The 15,505-nt window shown below is 39.6% G+C and overlaps 1 protein-coding gene across 1 annotated transcript in view; it reads left to right on the forward strand.

The window, feature by feature from the left end:
* Window positions 1-14,043, forward strand: part of MTTP (microsomal triglyceride transfer protein) — a 56,758-nt gene extending 42,715 nt beyond the window's left edge. Inside the window, exons 16-18 of the mRNA XM_086406708.1 lie at window positions 7,663-7,787; window positions 10,865-11,035; window positions 12,601-14,043. Coding sequence (XP_086262834.1) covers window positions 7,663-7,787; window positions 10,865-11,035; window positions 12,601-12,772 — 468 coding nt within the window. The 3' untranslated portion in view covers window positions 12,773-14,043. The remainder of the gene's footprint in view (window positions 1-7,662; window positions 7,788-10,864; window positions 11,036-12,600) is intronic.
* Window positions 14,044-15,505: the final 1,462 nt, after the last annotated feature.

The raw sequence follows: 15,505 nt of genomic DNA on the forward strand, positions 1-15,505 counted from the left end.
CCTTAAAGTGATCACTTGCACTCTAACTTGTATTTTTGAGTTGAAGAAGTATGCGGAGATTGGATTAAAATGTACAGACTATAGGACTTTCTGGGGAAGTTTGCTTTTGTGGTTTATTCAGAAGTAATAGCCTAGGTTTGACTTTTGCCTCCACTAGTTACCTTCTGGAATGGGCAAATTTAACTCAGATAACCATTATATCTACTACTGTGGGCAAGAATCCCTTAAATGGAGTAGCCATCATAATCAACAAGAGTCCAAAATTCAGTACTTGGATGCAATCTCAAAAACAACAGAATGATCTCTGTTTGTTTCCAAGGCAAACCATTCAATATCACAGTACTCCAAGTCTATGCCCTGACCAGTAGCGCTGAAGAAGTTGAGGTTGAATGGTTCTATGAAGACCTACAAGAGCTTCTAGAACTAACACCCAAAAAAGATGTCCTTTTCATTACAGGGGACTGGAATGCAAAACTAGGAAGTCAAGATATACCTGGAGTAACAGGCAAATTTGGTCTTGGAATGCAGAATGAAGCAGGGCAAAGGCTAAGAGAGTTTTGCCAAGAGAATGCACTGGTCATAGCAAACACCCTCTTCTAACAACACAAGAGAAAACTACACATGGACATCACCAGATGGTCAATACCAAAATCATATTTATTATATTCTTTGCAGCCAAAGATGGAGAAGCTCTATACAGTCAGCAAAAACAAGACTGGGAGCTGACTGTGGCTCAGATCATGAACTTCTTATTGCCAAATTCAGGCTTAAATTGAAAAAAGTAGGGAAAACCACTAGACCACTCAGGTATGACCTAAATCAAATCCATTACAATTATACAGTGGAAATGAGAAATAGATTTAAGGGAATAGATCTGATAGAGTGTCTGATGAACTATGGATGGAGGTTCATGACATTGTACAGGAGACAGGGATCAAGACCATCCATAAGAAAAAGATATCTAAAAAAGCAAAATGGCTGTCTGAGGAGGCCTTACAAATATCTGTGAAAAGAAGAGAAGCGAAAAGCAAAGAGGAAAGGAAAAATATACCCATTTGAATGCAGAGTTCCAAAGAACAGCAAGGAGAGATAAGCAAGACTTCCTCAGTGATAAATGCAAAGAAATAGAGGAAAACAATAGAATGGGAAAGACTGGAGATCTCTTCAAGAAAATTAGAAATACCGAGGGAACATTCCATGCAAAGATGGGCACAATAAAGAACAAAAATGGTATGGACCTAACAGAAGCAGAAGATATTAAGAAGAGGTGGCAAGAATACACAGAAGAACTGTACAAAAAAGATCTTCATGACCCAGATAATCACGATGGTGTGATCACTCATCTACAACCAGGCATCCTGGAATGTGAAGTCAAGTGGGCCTTAGGAAGCATCACTACAAACAAAGCTAGTGGAGGTGATGGAATTCCAGTTGAGCTATTTCAAATTATAAAAGATGATGCTGTGAAAGTGCTGCACTCAATATGCTAGCAAATTTGGAAAACTCATCAGTGGCCACAGGACTGGAAAAGGTCCGTTTTCATTCCAACCCCAAAGAAAGGCAATGCCAAAGAATGCTCAAACTACCACACAATTGCACTCAATTGCTAGCCAAGTAATGCTCAAAATTCTTCAAGCCAGGCTTCAACAGTATGTGAACCATGAATTTCCACATATTCAAGCTGGTTTTAAGAAAGACAGAGGAATCAGAGATCAAATTGCCAACATCCATTGGATTATTGAAAAATCTAGAGAGTTCCAGAAAAACATCTATTTCTGCTTTATTGACTATGCCAAAGCCTTTGACTGTGTGGATCACAATAAACTGGAAAATTCTTCAAGAGATGGGAATACCAGACCACCTGACCTGCCTCCTGAGAAATCTGTATGCAGGTCAAGAAGCAACAGTTAGAACTGGACATGGAACAACAGACTCGTTCTAAATAGGGAAAGGAGTACATCAAGGCTGTATATTGTCACCCTGCTTATTTAACTTATATGCAGAGTACATCATGAGAAACGCTGGGCTAGATGAAGCACAAACTGGAATCAAGATTGCTGGGTGAAATATCAATAATCTCAGATATGCAGATGACACCACCCTTATGGCAGACAGCGAAGAAGAACTAAAGAGCCTCTTGATGAAAGTGAAAGAGAAGAGTGAAAAAGTTGGCTTAAAACTCAACATTCAGAAAACTAAGATCATGACATCTGATCCCATCACTTCACGGGAAATAGTTGGGGAAACAGTGGAAACAGTGACAGACTTTATTTTGGGGGGCAAAATAAAGTCAAAATCACTGCAGATGGTGACTACAGCTATGAAATTAAAAGACGCTTACTCCTTGGAAGGAAAGTTATGACCAACCTAGACAGCATATTAAAAAGCAGAGACATTACTTTGCCAACAAAGGTCCGTGTAGTCAAAGCTGTGGTTTTTCCAGTAGACATGTATGGGTGTAAGAGTTGGACTTTAAAGAAAGCTGAGCACCTGAGAATTGATGCTTTTGAAGTGTGGTGTTGGAGAAGACTCTTGAGAGTCCCTTGGACTGCAAGGAGATCCAACCAGTCCATCCTAAAGGAAATCAGTCCTGAATATTCATTGGAAGGACTAACGCTAAAGCTGAAACTCCAATTCTTTGGCCACCTGATGTGAAGAACTGACTCATTTGAAAAGACCCTGATGCTCTGAAAGATTGGAGGTGGGAGGAGAGGGGATGACAGAGGATGAGATGGTTGGATGGCATCACTGACTCGATGGACACAAGTTTGAGTAAACTCTGGGAGCTGGAGATGGAGAGGGAAGCCTGGTGTGCTCCATTCCATGGGGTTGCAAAGAATCAGACACTACTGAGCGACTGAACTTAACTGAATTGAACTGAGTTACCTCCTGTGTACTCTTGGGAAGTTATTTCATAGCTTTATACCAGGAATTCCTACACATAAAGTAAGGTTTTTGGAACAGATGGTTCAATTTTTTTATTAGCTTTGTTCTTTGCTGGATAACTCAAGGATTTTGATGTGTTGGGTTTTGTTTTTGAAATCAAAAATTTTAAGATCTGTAAGTGACCTGAAGTATCAGATTTCCTAAAAATCCACCCAAACATCATTGGTTGCGACTAGAAATTAATTCCCTTTCTTTATTATTCTTCATAACAGTTCAGGATAGCTATAGATAACAACAACAACAACAAAAACTTAATTTAGGGTAGTTTGACCAAATAGTTTGATTTTTATCATGTAAAAAATATTTAGAAGTAGATAGTCCAGGGTTGATATGGCAACCTTAGGTATTATTAGGATGCAGGTTCTTTTTCCATCTTTACTTGTGGCTTTTAACCTCATCTTGCCACCTCAAGATTCTCAGATGGCTGTTGTACTTCCAGCACTAATTTCTCATTCCAGGAAGGAAGAGGGAAGGGTAAGGGGCAGCAGAGTCTGACTCTTTTCAAGAACTATCCTACAAGCCCTATCTATTTCTAAAAAATAAAACCATATGCAAATAGAAGTCCTTTGTTGTGATCAAAACTGTGTCATATGGCTCTCTAGCTGCAAGAGAAGCTGGTAAATATAGTTTTTTTGGTGGTTGTACCAACACTCTGAACAAAACTGTGTTTCTGTTACTATGAATGAAAAGAAGAAAACAAGCAATGCCTCTAATACCCCTTAATTCTCAAAATCACACATGAAAAATTGTTCTCAAATTAATCAGAGAACTGCACATCATTACACTGCACATTTCCATTAAAGTATTACCTGTGGGAGATAATCTTTTTCTTTTAGTTGGGGGGCTGCGGTGGGTCTTTGTTGCTGCACATGGGCTTTCTCTAGGTATGCAGGCTTCTGACTATGGTGGCTTCTCTTGTTGCAGAGTGCAGCAAGACTAGGCACACAGACTTCAACAGTTGCAGCACGTGGGCTCAGTAGTTGTGGCTCATGGGCTTAGTTGGTCCACAGTGTGTGGGATTTTCCCAGACCAGAGATCAAACTGGTGTCCCCAGCATTGCAAGGTTGATTCTTAACCCCTGGACCACCAGGAAAGTGCTGGGGAAATCCATTCATAATGAAAGAATCTCTGAAGAAGTCCTAAGAGTGCTGAGAAAGTAGTTCACAATTTAAGATGCAGGAATAATCACAGTTCAATATCATCTATATGTACTCACCTTCCCATCAGCAATGCTTAATGTCTGAATCAGATATTAAAGTTGATGCAAACATAAATAGTAATCTAGACCAGGGTTGGGAAACAATTTATGTAAAGGGAAAAAAGTAAATAGTTCAGGCTCTGTGAGACATATGGTCTTAACCATTGTAGAGTGACAATAGCTATAAATGATATATTAACATATGAGTGCATCAGGGTTCCAATAAAGTTTTATTTACAAAAGTAGTCAGTGGGCCAGGTCTGCCTGCAGTCCATAGTTTGCCAACCCCTGATCTAGATTATCTTTATGGTTTTTCTTTTTAAAAAACAATATTTTACTGAAGTATAGTTGGTTTAAAATGTTGTGTAAGTTTCTACCATACAGCAAAGTGATTAAGTTATTGTATTTTTTTTATTAATTAAGCTAGGGCACCACAGGCATATTCTAAGAGAAAGATCTTCACTTAGCTATTAAACATAGCCCAGTGGCAGTGTATTTTAAATTGAAGTATTTTGCAGATCTCAATTTATTATAGAAATGAGCTGTTTGAGTCTCCCTGGCTCTGCAGAGTGCTCCAGTAATGCAATTCCAGCTTGAGAGGCACATACCACTCTAGGTCAAGTGCTGACATTGCAGGAAATTTTGGCAGTTGAGGGACTGTCACAGCCACCAGGGCAGATGGAATTACTCTGTACTCTCTCTCTCTCTTTTGGCTAATTGGATTACTGTTCAGAGAAGGATGTTTGATAAAGTCAGATTAATAGGGGGATCCTCTTTAGCCAGCAAGGAACATACTTTCCTGAATGGAAGCAATGGGATGAGTTATCAAAACATAGGTGTCTGAGCTATAAGAAACACCTTTAGGACCAAAAGTAAAAGATCAAAGGGGTCCTATTAGCTACAAATACAAAGCTCCAGTATCTTGTTCTTCTAGTTCATGGACAAGAATTAAATATGCACTCTGAGTCAAATAGGACATAAACGTATTGCTGTTTTAGTCACTAAATCGTGTCCGACTCTTTTGTGATGCCATGGTCTGTAGAACACCAGGCTCCTCAGTCCATGGGGTTTCCCAGGCAAGACTACTGGAGTGGTTTGTCATTGCCTACTCCAAGGGGTCTTCCTGACCCAAAGATTGAACCCAAGTCTCCTGCCTTGGAAGGCGGGTGCTTTACTGCTGAGCCACCAGGGAAGCCCATAAGCCTGTACTTTATCTTTTTTTGCCATATTTCTTAGAACAGGCCTCCTTGCACAGTAGGAGACAAGTGAGAGTTATGATTCTGTGATAGTCATGTATGGTAGTAGAAAAGTCTCCCCACTAGAGACCATCTGGATTATCAGTCTAGCTCCACAGGTAGCCTTCAAGCCTCATTTTTCTTTTCAATCTTCAGATATAATGCCAACCATGGAAGATTTGTATGGAAATGAAATGAGATACGAAATATAGAGCTTCAAGGGGCACAACAGATACTCAAAAACCATTAGTTCTACTTATTTACATCCCTCAAAAAGTAAAACCACTGGGCTGTGTGATTTAGTCCCTTTCATGAAGGAAAGCGTGGTTTGTCCTTCTACTGGGGTCAGTGGTCTATCCTGAACATATTCGTCTGTGATTATATGTAAGAACTCTTCTTTGATCCCTTTGCATGAGAGATGGAATCTTCCCAGAAAGGCAAGGCTCTCCTCAAAACCCACACTGCAGTGGAAATGCTCTCTCCCCACAAAAGGAACATTGTCTAATAGCCGTGAAATGTTCTTTCCCATGGTGCATGGTGTGTTTTGACATCCACGTAATGTATGGTCAGTGGGAAAACCAAAGTCTATGTCATAGACCTCTGCTGAGTTGGGTGGACTAACAAGATTATAGCTTTCAATTGGAAATATAGAATATGATCCAAAGAAAGAAACACTTCTGAGGCAGGGCACACCGTAGGGCCCATTTGGAAGCAATTACCATCATGGTACAAATGCAGAATTTGTATCTTGGTTCTGCAGTTCATAGGATGGGTTACAATTTGAACATGATTATTTGTTTTTTTTTCAGGATAATTTGTTTTCCTTCATACTAGTTATGATGCCTGAGACAACCCCTGCATCCTTCCACAACCACATTTTGTTCTAGACTTAATGTAGCAACAGGTATCCTTAGGGCTGTCTCCTAATGTGTGTGTCCTGAGCTCTGTGTCAAGAATCTCATGTTTTCATCTGAATATCTTTCAGACCAAAAGTAGTTTCATGCCACAATCAGACTTTTTTAGTAAACCTATTTCTATGACTGAGACTCTTGCCACTCTTTTTGAAAGTTGGAGAAAATCCAGGGAGATTAATGACCAACACAATCCTCTCTAGAAATTAAAATTGCAGCATTAACAGTTAATGAAAGCATGGTTTGTTTGGTCTGAGTAGGGTAGTTACATAAAGAAGTTAGTCATGCTGCCAGTTGCCACGAATCTAAGATCTTCGGAGGAATATAAAAATTAAGAGTATTGAGCCTTTTTTGAAGAACTGTTGTCATTTCCAACATTGTCCCCGGGCAATCTGATTCCAGCCCAGCTGAAGAAGTTTTCAGCCAACATCACCCCATCTAGTGTACACAGAAATTGCAAGACTTAAAAGGTATATGCTGGCAATCGGTATAAAACAGTGGGCTTCAGACAACTACAAAGCTGCTGAGGATGGACTATGTTTCTACGTGATTGCTGTCACTCTGGAATATGCTGTGTGGTTCATGGTGATCTTTTATGTTATATTGATGTCATTCCAAATTTCAAATAGTAGGGTATTAAGTCTTAGTTAAGTTACCCTGCCTTTCTTTCCCTGCTTTCCTTTCCTAGGCAATTCATAGAATTTGTATACTGCACCAGCAGTTTTTATCTTTCCTTACATTTGCCAGCAAGATGCAGTTTACTTTGACACAGCACATAACTACAGACGTGCTAAAAGACTTCTGGAAATCATTTATCCCAGCCCTCATCCCCTCCCTAAAGCCAATGCTGGATTTCCGAGGGAGATGGCTTCATTTTTCCTAGTCTGGTGGCTCTCAAATTTGGGTACATCAGAATCACATGAGGTCTTGTTAAAACACAGATCCCTGGGCACCACCCTCAGAGTTTCTAATTCAGTAGATAGGGAGCTTGCATTCCTAACACGTTCCACAGATGCTCCTGCTACTCATCAGAGAAGCACACTTTGAAAACCATATTCCTCCCAAAGTGAGGCAACGGTTGAGAGAAAGCACCTTTCTCAACTGACACTTTACTTGTTTATTATTTTAATTGATTAAATAATGTAGCATTATCAGTAATCTACTTCCAGTGATCAAGATTAGAATGTGTTTCCCAGCCTAGAGAAAGACTTCAACATTAACACAACTCCAGTGGTATTGCAGGAGGAATGTGCTATTAGGGGCTGGCTAAATTGTGCTGCTGCTTCTCCTCCCCTCTCCCTTCACCTTCCCCTTTCCCCTCTTCCTCCTTCCCTTTCTCCTTCTAACTATTATTACATATTTTTGTTTCTAGGAGCTTCAGCTGCAATCTGGACTTAAGGCCAATATGGATGTTCAAGGTGGTCTAGCTATTGATATTACAGGTGCCATGGAGTTTAGTCTATGGTATCGTGAATCTAAAACCCGAGTGAAAAATCGGTAAGCATTTGTATAGTACTCTATGAAAAGAACCACAGATATTTCTTTTTTAATTTTATTGAAGTATAGTTGATTTACAATGTTAATTTCTGCTATATAGCAAACTGATTCAGTTTTATTGATACATATATATGTTGTTTTTCATATTCTTTTCCATTATGGTTTATCATAGAATATTGAATATAGTTCCCTGTGCTATATAGTAGGACCTTGTTATTTATCCATTCTATATATAATAATTTGCCACTTCTAATAGCAAACTCCCAGTCCTTCCCTTTGCCATCCCACTCCCCCTTGGCAACCACGAGTCTGTTCTCTATATGCAGAGATATGTTTTTGGAATCCTTTAACCTTCCAACCCCTCAAAATCTATGCTTTCTATTTGTAATCATTAAATCATAGAGTAGGGAGTAACCATGGGAAGTCATTCTTACCATAGATCCTCATGAGCAGGTAGGTATCTAATACAACTTAGAGAAGGATCTTTTTGCTTTTAAAGACATCCATGGACACCTTGCCCAGTGGGTGAGACATCCATCTTCTCTTGGTATTCCACTTTCAGTTCAGTTCAGTCGCTCAGTCGTGTCCAGCTCTTTACGACCCTATGGACTTCAGCATGCCAGGCTTCCCTGTCCATCACCAACTCCTGGGGCTTGCTCAAACTCATGACCATCGAGTTGGTGATGCCATCCAACCATCTCATTCTCTGTTATCCCCTTCTCCTGCCTTCAGTCTTTCCCAAAATCAGGGTCTTTTCCAAGGAGTCAGTTCTTCGCATAAGGGGGACAAAGTACTGGAGCTTCAGCATCAGTCCTTCCAATGAATATTCAGGACTGATTTCCTTTAGGATTGACTGGTTTGATCTCTTTGAAGTCCAAGGGACTCTCAAGAGTCTTCTCCAACACCACAGTTCAAAAGCATCAATTCTTCAGTGCTCGGCTTTCTTTATGGTCCAACTGTCACATCCATACATGACTACTGGAAAAACCAAAGCTTTAACTAGACAGACCTTTGTTTTGCTTTTTAATATGCTGTCTAGGTTGGTCATAGCTTTTCTTCCAAGGAGCAAGTGTCTTTTAATTTCATGGCTGCAGTCATAAAATTAGCAGGGTAACAAAATATTCCACTTTAGTAGTTGACAATGCTGTCAGAAAACTTTACTTTTAAGCAAATTATTTTAGCTTATCCCTCTTGTTGAGATTTAAAATCTTTCTTCTTTTGCTGTCTTCAGTGGAGAAAAATAAAAAGATGATCACTTTTGTGCAGAATTTAAGTCTTAAATATTCTGAGTCCTTTAAGTGTATTTATCAGTGTTCATTTTTCTAAACAGAATTTCCTCAGGTCATTTAGCTTTTTTAATTGACCCATCAGATCAAATGAAAGCATTTTATTTTGACCTTAAAGCATCTTTGAACTAGCATTATAATCAAAAGAATTTTTCTTCTGTTTGTTATAGTATTGAAGAAAAGAAAATGAAAAATGAAATTGATTTTTACATTTTTGGATATTTAAAAATACAGTGGGGCAGAAGTGAGATAGGAGTGCTAAAATTAGATTTTTAAAATTTATTTTGAACAATGGGTGAAAGAATTGAGAAAAATCAAAAGGTAGCACACTTAACATGAAAGATGACCTTCAGGGTTACTGAAAGGAACCAAAGAATGAGAAATGGGAGAAGCTTTCAGAGGGATAAGCAATATAATTTAGGGCTTCCCACCAAATCAGTCATCATTCTCCTCTTTTTCATGTATTTTCTGGATAGAAGTTTTCCCAAATTAAACTGAGTTGAATTATTTGCGTAAGGAAGTCAACAACAGCAATGCCAAAAAAATAGCTGGCTTTTTAAAAGGGACACAATATCCCTAAGTGTCTGCCAGTGTCCACATTATAGCCAATTCATCTTTAGTTTTCCATTTGCTCATTTAAAGATGATCTAAGCCTTTGTTGCGGAGAAGGCAATGGCACCCCACTCCAGTACTCTTACCTGGAAAATCCCATGGACAGAGGGGCCTGGTGGGCTGCAGTCCATGGGGTCTCTAGAAGTCAGACACGACTGAGCAACTTCACTTAATTTTTTCACTTTCATGCATTGGAGGAGGAAATGCAACCCGCTCCAGTGTTCTTGCCTGGAGAATCCCAGGGACAGGGGAACCTGGTGGACTGCCGTCTATGGGGTCGCACAGAGTCGGACACGACTGACGCGACTTAGCAGCAGCAGCAGCAGCAGCAGCAAGCCTTTGTTGAGTGTAAGATGTGAGAAGGTATGGTAAAGGATTCAGGGATTTAAATGCTCCCACCTCTGACCTACTTTTCACTGGCAACAACAGCAAGTGTGCTGCGAGTAGGACGGCAAGCATTAGTAGGTCTATCAAAAGAGTGTAAAGTACAACTCATATTTCATCTGAAGTCTGCAATTAAATTAGAGTGGTCCCAGAAGTAAGCCTTCTAGAATTGCATATCCTCTTCATTTTCCCCCAAGACTTTATCCTACTCAGTCCAGTCTGTCTAGGTGATCACTGGAGAACCTATGATATCTGTCCTTTCTGAGCCATGCAATGTACATGCTGTAGGAATTGTTCTTCATGATACTATATATTTTTAAAAAATACCTTGGCAACCATAGACTTCTGTCACCAAAGACCTTTTAGAGAAAGTAATGAAATGAATTAAAATAACTACATAGAAGCCAAAAGAGAGATAAGTACCAAGAAAATTGTTGTAAACATCCACTGTCCTCTGGGTGAGCTTAGATTTTAAGATAATCAGGTATTTCTGACTTTCTGAAAGGACCAGATCCCAGGCATCTTTTCCTCTTGGCTCTTGGTATGCCCTTATCAAACATTAATGCCAGATAGACATTTCATTCCCACATTTAGAACTGAAGGCTGGGAGAGGACTCAGAGGTAAGGCAAATTTTCACTGCCCAATTCCTAGAACTATCCAGGCTCTGGTACCAACAGAATTCTAAGCAAATTTAGGTCACCTTTCCAGTTATCAATGTCAGAAATTCAGACCCCATGGTCTGTTAGTTCAGCTCAGTTAAATGTGATTCATGGATTATTTTGCCCAATTTTTAGGGTAAGTGTGTTAATAACTGGTGGCATCACGGTGGACTCCTCTTTTGTGAAAGCTGGCTTGGAAATTGGTGCAGAAACAGAAGCAGGCTTGGAGTTTATCTCCACGGTGCAGTTTTCTCAGTACCCATTTTTAGTTTGTCTGCAGATGGACAAGGAAGATGTTCCATACAGGTAAGAAACAGGACTTACAGAATGTTCCAGGGACATCAAGAGTTCACCAGGAACTTGCACCCAATTTTGAGCATTCCACAGAAATTAAAGGAAAATGGTAAAACCCAGTGAGACATGAATTTTCTTTAAATGAATAAAGAATAATTGATAAGACTAAAAAAAAAATGTCAGTTTCTAGCATGCCAAGAAACTGTAATGACAAGTTCATTTGATTCTGGAGATAATATCATATTCTAGCCCAGAAATAATTTATCAAGGCAACAAAGAGATTTGATTTAGTGTAAGTTTCCACATAGTTTCAGCAAAAACACTAGATACGTGTTTACTATCAGCTGTTTTCACAGTTTTCTCTTGGATAGAAAGCTCAAAACAGAACATCTGACAATCATTTACCATGGCTTAAAAGCCCAAATGAATTCACAAGTTTTATGTAATCCATATAACAGCAACTTGACCTGGTTTAAGTTTCTCTCAAGCTTAAGTGTTGGGGATTTTGAATTTTAAAAAACATGCTTTTATAAGAGTACTTGTGTGTGTATGCTCAGTCTCTCAGTTGTGTTCAACTCTTTGTGACCCCATGAACTATAGCTTGCCAGGCTCCTCTGTCTGTGGAATTCTCCAGGCAAGAACACTGGAATGGGTAGACATTGCCTTCTCCTGAGGATCTCCTGAGGATCAAACTCAGGTCTTTTACATTACAAGCAGATTCTTTACCATCTGAGCCACCAGGGAAGCTTCCCTGAGGCTATTAAGCAGTTGTTAATTTATATTAACTTATGTCTAGAATGGACTTCCCTGGTGGCTCAGAAGATTAAGAATCTGCCTGCCAATGCAGTAGACCTGGGTTCAATCCTTGGGTCAGGAAGATCCCCTGGAGAAGGGAAAAGCTACCCTCTCTAGTATTCTTGCCTAGAAAATCCAATGGTCAGAGGAGCCTGGCGGACTACAGTCCATGGGATCACGAAGAGTTGGACATGAATGAGTGACTAACACACACACACACACACGCACGCACGCACGCATGCACATGTCTAGAATAAACCTCCATTAACACATTAAAAAGAAAATCAACCTTCCAGTGGTCAAAATGCAGTGACCAGCAGCCCAGGCACAAGGCTAACTGATCTGGTTCCACATTTCACTTGGCCCAGAGCTCTGGGGGTGTTTCCCTGTCAGCATTGTTGGCTTAAACCCAGATGGATTTGCTCCTTACTAAAAGGGGTATACCCCAAAGGCAGGGCCCCTGGAATGAGGGATGGGAGACATAGCAAGGCCTACAAAGCTTAGCAGCATCTCCAAAAATCTGAGAGGCATTTGGTCTTTCATGCCAGAAAAATGAGTGGCAGGACTCTCATATCCCAGGCCTGTGAAGTGTATCTGTTAGCGGGAAAAGAAATGGGAAGAAAAAAATCACCCCATTCGTGGGAACGAAAGCTTTGGTACTGACGTCCTTTCTCAATTGGCTTTGACTCAGAAGCTTGAAGTGTTCATTCAATAACTGGGCTCTGATGGGTGTGGTGTGACTTTAATATGTGTGTGATTTTGTTATTGTTGTTGTTATGCAGGCAATTTGAGACAAAATATGAAAGGCTGTCCACAGGCAGAGGTTACGTTTCTCGGAAGAGAAAAGAAAGCCTAATAGGAGGATGTGAATTCCCGCTGCACCAAGAGAACTCTGACATGTGCAAGGTGGTGTTTGCTCCTCAACCAGAGAGCAGTTCCAGTGGTTGGTTTTGAAACTGATGGGGGCTGTTTCATTAGACTTCATCTCGCCAGAAGGGATAGGACGTGACATGCCTAAGTATTGCTCTCTGAGAGCACAGTGTTTACATATTTACCTGTATTTAAGAGTTTTGTAGAACGTGATGAAAAACCTCACATAATTAAGTTTGGGCCTGAATCATTTGATACCACCTACAGAGTCATTCTGAGCCACTCTCTGTGATACTTTAGTAGCATTCTGTTTTCCTGCATCTCTCTCAAATCACATTTACTACTGTGAAACTAATTCTGCCCTAAGAAGAAACCATTGTTTAAAAAAAAAAAGACCTACACACACTAGGGGGGAGCACAGTTTTGTTTCAAAAATGTTCAATCACTGTATGAAGTCCTTGGTAAAATCTTGCATGGCTTGTCTCTACCAAACATGCCCAATCAGGAAAGTGGACACGACTTTTAAAGGCTTCTGTCAACTATGTTCAAGAATTAATATTTATCTCTTCTACTGTTAGTTTTATTGAGCCTTGAGGTAGGAGGCACACAGAATTGACACGTACCATCTCATCTCTGTGCTGGCCACATCGATGGCTAGAAGAAAGCCTGTCAGGCCTCTGCCTCCTGCCTTACAAGAACGTCAGACTGAGCTTATCAGAATTAGAAATACTAACTTCAGGAACTCCATTTGACTTTTTTTGTGCTGTGTCTCTTTGAGACTTCAGTATGGTCCACTGTCCTTTATAAGGAAGATCGTCAAATAGTCATCATTTTTTATCTTTCGATCAATTGTTTTGTGGTGGAAGTTCCAGTCTGTTGGACTATAATCTACAAAAGCTAGGAGAACTTAATAATACTTTAAGAAACTGATGGATTTGGATTCTAAAATATGAAATCAAGAAAAGAATGTCTCTATCTGTACAAATTAAAAGAAACATTAAAAGAGACATCTCTTACATCTCCTGTATTGGCAGGTGAGTTCTTTACTACTAGCGATCAGTACTTTACTCTTTTTACTGTTGAATAATATCCCGTTATATAAATATGCCATTTATCAGTTGGTAGACATTTGGATAGTTTTCACCTTTTCATATGTTAACCATTTTCAAGTATTTACTAATAAAAAGACACATGTGTTAGTGACAGGATCCAAACAGATAACAGGTGCTCACTTGTCCATAAAACACACACACACACACACACACTATGGGATTTATGGAAGTTTAAGTAGCCCACCATTAGTTGTAAATTTAAGATGATATGTGATGAAATAAATATGTGGAATTCCTACTGAATTGCTTTTGTCTTCTGTTACTTAGTTGTTGTCGTTCAGTCGCTAAATCATGTCCAACTCTTTGCAACCCCAAGCAGCACGCCAGGCTTCCCTGTCTTTACTATCTCCAGGAGTTTGTTCAGACTAGTGTCCATTGAGTCAATGATGCCATCCAGCCATCCATTAATTTGAGCACCATATTTATCTGTTACCGTCACTTTCTGAGCACAGACACACCTACAACAGAGCCTCTACAGCTCTACAGAATAGGCCAGGTGCTCTAATGAGTGGTCAGAACCCTTTGGAAAATACACTGCTGGAAACAGCAGCAGTCAGAAGCTCTTAAAAACAAGCTCTAAGCCCAGTTTTTTAAAACTTTGGACCAGCACACTTATTGTGTTATTGAGAAAAGAAAAAAGACTAAAAAGCAAGAGGGTTTTGGGGGGTACTGGTAGTGGTGGTGGCATTGGCCTTGGAGGAAACATTCTATAGAGATTCTGTTGTTGCAGCAAAAGCAAGTTGATGCAGAGCACTGAGCTCAAGATGTTGGGAGCTAAGAAACCTCAGCTATGTGATGCTTGGCAAATCCCAGCTACTTCTGTGATAACAGCCTGTGTAGTGTGTGTGTGTGTGTGTGTGTGTGTGTGCAGGCTCAGTCGTGTCCAACTCTTTGTGATCCCATGTATGGTAGCCTGCCAGTTTCCTCTGTCCATTGGATTTTTCAAGCAAAAATACTGGAGTGGGTTGCCATGCCCTCCTCCAGGGGATCTTCCCGATCCTGGGATTGAACCCAATATTTGACTCTTTTTATGGTTGAATAATATTCCATTACATAAATATACCATTTAACAGTTGATGTTCATTTGGGTAGTTTTCACCTTTAGTTATCATGAGTAATTCTGTCATGAACTTTTGTCTACAAATTTTTGTGTGAGCATATGCTTTTATTTCTCTTGGGTATATGCCTCATAGTAGAATTGCTGGGTCAAACAGCAATTGTATGTTTAGACTTTTAATAATTGCCAAATGCTTTTCACGTGACTACACCATTTTACATTTCCACCAGCAGTGTATAAGGTTTCTGATATCTCCTTATCTTCAACAACAATCTTACTGCCCTTTTTAAATTATAGCCATCCTAGTGGATGTGAAGTGGTACCTCACCATTGTTTCGATTTGTGTTTCCCTAATGACTAATGATGTTGAGCATTCTTCAGTGCACTTACTAGCCACTGCATATTATTACATCTTCTTTGGAGATATGTTTATTCAGATCCTTTGCCTTTTAAAAAATTGGATTATTTGTCTTTATTATTGAGTGGTAAGAATTCCTTATATATTTGGGGTGTAAGTCCCTTGTCAGATAAATAACTTCTGAATATTTTTTCCATTCTGTATGATGTCTTTTCACTCTCTTGATAATGTTCTTTGAAACACAAGAGTTTTTAATTGTAGTGAAACCCAAGTAATTTATTTTTCCTTTT

This window comes from Bos grunniens, chromosome 6, assembly GCF_055505025.1.
Source record: "Bos grunniens cultivar Pamir isolate PY7600 chromosome 6, Bosgru_T2T1.0, whole genome shotgun sequence".
In the NCBI taxonomy this organism is placed as follows: domain Eukaryota; kingdom Metazoa; phylum Chordata; class Mammalia; order Artiodactyla; family Bovidae; genus Bos; species Bos grunniens.